Source organism: Myotis davidii, unplaced genomic scaffold, assembly GCF_000327345.1.
Source record: "Myotis davidii unplaced genomic scaffold, ASM32734v1 scaffold845, whole genome shotgun sequence".
Taxonomy (NCBI): Eukaryota; Metazoa; Chordata; class Mammalia; order Chiroptera; family Vespertilionidae; genus Myotis; species Myotis davidii.
Genome location: NW_006296223.1, coordinates 1,273,201 through 1,277,624, shown reverse-complemented (window position 1 = coordinate 1,277,624; position 4,424 = coordinate 1,273,201). Strand labels below are relative to the sequence as shown.

The following is a 4,424-nucleotide window of genomic DNA, read 5'->3' as shown; positions in this document are numbered from 1 at the left end:
ACGTGAGTGCCGCCGCCGCCTCCGCGCCTCCTGCCCAGGCCCGCCCCTCCCTCCCGCCACTGAGGCGTCCCCCCTGTGGGGGCGGAGCTGATGGTCAGACAGACAGACAGACGGACAGACTGCTCCCCCCGCCCCAGCCCTCTCCTCCCCGGCCGGCCCTGGAAAGGACTGGGGACCCACCCGGCTTCTTTCTGGGCCCACCTGGCTCTGCAGCTCAGGCCCCTCGAAGTAGGCTGGCCCGGGTGTCACCCCAAATCCTGTGCAGCTCTCTAACTGGGAGGGGCACCTAGCCTCCCGCCGCCCCGCCCAGGGCCTTCTCCAGCCCTCCCTGCCCGTCTTGAGCCCACTCTGCTCCAGTCCACCTGCTGAGCCGCCTGAGGCCCTGGGGCCCTGGGAAGGCAGAGCTGGGCATGGAATGGGGTAATGATTGGCCCTGTCAGCTCAGGGCCTTGGGGTCTCTGGTGAGGGAAGGGTTTAGGGAGCTGGTGTGGAGAGGGCACTGGGCACAGTGACCAACACACAGATGCCCCATCACGTCTCTGGCCGGGGATCATGGACAGTGGGGGAGAGGCGGATCCGGCCCCCACCAGGGAGAGGCCTCCCTTGCTTCCGGACAGGCCCACAGGACACCACCCTTGGCTGCCACGGCCTGGCTCTGGTGGCCATTGCCGGCTGCCAGGCCAGGGAGCTCCCACAGACCCCCGTCTCCGCACAGACCCCTGCGGCCAAGAACTCTGCCCCACCCCCAGCACCCCTGCCTCACCCCCATCTGCGCCCAGTTTGAGGCCTGGAGGGCTGGGCACCCCGACCCTGGCTCATCGTGCTCCTGACACCTGGTCTGGCCCCTCCTCAGGAAAGGGGTCCCCAGGAAACTGGCCCCCCTTCCCAGGTGAAATCTGTTCAGGGTGGATGTCAGCCCAGCCTGGTCCTCACTGTCTCCCCGTCAAACCTGGGCACACCCGGGCCTTGTCTCCCCGACGCCCCCCACAAGGGCAGACTTCTACCCAAGGCTTCATCCGACTTCTCCCTCATCGCCCCCACTCCCACCCACCCATCCTACCTGGCAGGACCCCCCTCAGGCCTGCTCCCCCTGGGCCTGTGCTGCCCCTCCCCCAGTGCCAGCGGTCCATGCCCCTCACTCGGCCCCACCAGCAGGTGGGCGCTGCAGCCTCCAGGGCACACAGCACACAAGCCAGGAGCTCGGCCTGTGGTGGACCCTCCCTGGGGGGTGGGGGGCTAGTTCTCAGAGGCCGAGTGAAGCGGCAGGTGGAGGAGCTGCCACCCACGCCCACCCTGCTCTGCCCCTCCGCCCCCACTTCTGTCTCCTCCCCATCCAACCCCCCACTCTGGCTCCATCCACACCTCAGAGGCACAGACGTCTCCGTTTCCTTCAGCTTGACGGCCCCTGACCTCCAGGACTCTGTCCTTTTCTTGCTCAAACACTCTCCGGTCTCCCTGGGCCTCACCTGCCTCCAGACCTCTCTCTGGACACCCCCTCCCCTGCTATGACTCTGGTCCTGGAGGCCGCAGTGGTCGCCTAGCTGTCCCTTCACCTCGTGTCCTCGCCTCACTCCGGTCTGTCCGTGTCACGCCGTCTGAACCCTTCCTGGTCGGCTCTGGGATCGAGGCCAAGGCTTCCCCCGGCACGCGAGGGCCTGCCCAGGCTCCCTCCGGCCTCTGCCCGCTGCTCCCGGCCTGGGCCTCGGCCACCTGGCCTCCCTCCCCGTGTTCCCCACGGGCTCGAAGGCTTCTGTCTCCTCCGCCTCCTCCGCCTCCATTCCCGTGGCCTCTGCCAGGCCCGTCCACCTGCTCAGAGGTGCAGGCTTCCCTGAGCCCCTGGAGGCCGCCCTGAGTCCGGGGGCCAGTTGTCCCAGTCCCTCCTGCTCCCATCACCCCGGCCGGGTCTGCAGGGCCGGCGCTGCCTGCTGGGACCTCCAGCAGAGCCCAGCCCTGGGCAGTACCTGCTGGATGCCGGATGCCGGCTCTCCCCTCGGAGGCGGTCCCCACCCTCGTCCCAGGTTTTCAGTTGGCAGGAAGGGCCCCGGCGCGGGAGCTCCTTGGATGGCCGGGCGCTGATCCAGGCTGGGGCTGCCCCTCCCCCACAGGATCCCAGCTGTCACCGTCCCAAAATAGCCTGCATCTGTGGGCAGGTGTGCCAGGGCTGGGTGGCGCTGCCAGTGGGCAGAGCTGGCCCTGTGGACCGTGGGGGGAGATGGGGACAGTTGTAGGGGACTTTCCTGCCCGGAGCCTGGTGCCAGCCTTCGGGGGGACGGGGGGGGCGGGTGCCCCATCCCACCTGGCGCTCTGCTGCCTCCCCAGGTGATCGGGCTGCTGGACGTGTTCACTCCAGATGAGACCCTGGATGACTTCACAGACTTGTGAGTTCCGGTCTGGGCCGGCCGGGCAGGGTAGAGGGGTGTGGGGTCACTCCTGGGCGCCAATTCTGGGTTGGTGTGGGGACCTGCTGAAGGCAGGCCTCTCCCTATAGCCTGGAGGGGGTTGGGGTGCACACTGCCCACCCTGTCTTCACACCACAGTCCCCTTCCCTGGGACCCACACCCGGGCATGGCCAGGTGGGACCTGGGCCTCCTCTCCCCTCCACCATGGGCACCAGGCTGTCTCCAGTGCCGGAGGTGCGAGCCTTGGGCCCGAGCATTCGTTAACTGGCAGGTCCTGGCCCCTGGGCCCTGGCACTGAGTGCGTGGCCATGACTGAAGCTGCTGACCTTTTCGGGAGGGGAGGGGAGGGGTGGGGCGGGGCGGCATGGTGCCTGCCCTGTGGCTGCCTGGGCAGCATCTCCTGGGCTCACACTGCTGTCGGCCAGGAGCCAGGGGCCTGGCCCGGGAAGGGCTGGGAGGACCGCTCCCTGCCGCCTGACCTTGCGGAGGTCAAGGACCCGCACTGGCCAGGAGTCAATGCCTCTCGCTCCGTCTCCCTCCACCTCCCCTGTGCGATAGCCCTCGGACCTCCGTGTCCTGCTTTCCCGCTGCGCCCGCAGGCCCTCCCTCCCCTGCCTGTGGGCACTGGGTCCCCAGCCCCTCGCCTGGCACAGTCCCTGCCCCTGTGACATTCTGGGGTGGGGGCGGGGGTAGGTGCTTGGAGGTCGGGGCCTGGGGTCTTCCTGGGTCTGAGCCTGCTCCAACCCACAGTTACCTGGTCATGCCGTTCATGGGCACAGACCTGGGCAAGCTCATGAAGCACGAGACACTGAGCGAGGACCGCATCCAGTTCCTCGTCTACCAGATGCTGAAGGGGCTGAAGGTGAGGGCCTGCGGGCGAAGGCGGCTGTCCCCTGGCCGGCCCGAGGCTGTGAGGGCCCGTGAGCCCCCACGGCTGACCCTGACCCTCTCTGTCCCCACAGTATATTCACGCGGCCGGCGTCATTCACAGGGTGAGTCCTGGGGGTGGAGGGAGCTTCCCTGCTCTGGGCATTCGAGGGGCTCAACCCCTAGGAGCCTGTTTCCCACCTGTGGGGGCACGAAGGGGTCCAGAGGGTGTCACACCGCCTGCACACAGCCCGGGGCCTGGGCACCTCCACCCTCCCCAGTGCGTCTGCTCCCAGGCTCTGCCGCCGCCCCGGCTCCTGCCCTTGCACCCCTGCTGGCGGGCGACACAGCCACCTTTCATCCACCCCCAGGACCTGAAGCCCGGCAACCTGGCAGTGAACGAGGACTGTGAGCTGAAGGTGTGTGTGGGGTTGGGGCTCAGGCTCCTCCCACCTGCCCATCTGCCTGCGACGCCGCCCTCTGCCCCCAGACCAGAGGAAGGCTGGCCCCCCCAGGCGGAGGGCTCAGCCCTGAGGCAGTGGCCAAGCAGCTGATGGCCAGATGGGCCTGGGGAGGCACCTGATGGGGGTGGCATTGTGTACACCCTGCTTGGGGTGGGGGGCAGGTAGTGGTCCCTCCTTCCTGAGCTCGGGCAGGACCTAAGACACCTTCCCAGCCCAGCTGGAGTGGCTCAGTGGTTAGAAGGTCGCGGTTCGATTCTGGGTCAGGGCACATCCTTGGGTTGCAGGCTCCATCCCCAGTGTGGGGGCGTGTGGTTCTGTCTCATCATTGATGTCTCTATCCCTCTCCTTTCTTCTCTCTGAAATCAATTTTAAAAAATTAAAAAAAAAAAGACCTTCCCAAAGGTGCTGGCTACGATCTAGGGCAGTGATGGTGAACCTTTTGAGCTCGGCATGCCAGCATTTTGAAAAACCCTAAGTTAACTCTGGTGCCGTGTCACATATAGACATTTTTTGATCTTTGCAACCAGAGTAAAACAAAGACTTATATTTTTGATATTTATTTTATTTATTTAAATGCCATTTAACAAAGAAAAATCAACCAAAAAAATGAGTTCGCGTGTCATAGGTTCACCATCACTGATGTAGGGGACGGGGAGTGAGGAGCAGGGAGGGAGGCGCCAGGGCGCCTGGTCCT

The 4,424-nt window shown here is 65.8% G+C and overlaps 1 protein-coding gene across 1 annotated transcript in view; it reads left to right on the top strand.

The window, feature by feature from the left end:
- MAPK12 (mitogen-activated protein kinase 12) overlaps nucleotides 1-4,424 on the top strand; it is an 8,579-nt gene that overhangs the window by 658 nt on the left and 3,497 nt on the right. The window contains exons 2-6 of the mRNA XM_015568717.1: nucleotides 1,911-2,081; nucleotides 2,134-2,378; nucleotides 3,150-3,261; nucleotides 3,362-3,391; nucleotides 3,638-3,815. Of these exons, the coding sequence (XP_015424203.1) occupies nucleotides 1,911-2,081; nucleotides 2,134-2,378; nucleotides 3,150-3,261; nucleotides 3,362-3,391; nucleotides 3,638-3,815 (736 nt within the window). The remainder of the gene's footprint in view (nucleotides 1-1,910; nucleotides 2,082-2,133; nucleotides 2,379-3,149; nucleotides 3,262-3,361; nucleotides 3,392-3,637; nucleotides 3,816-4,424) is intronic.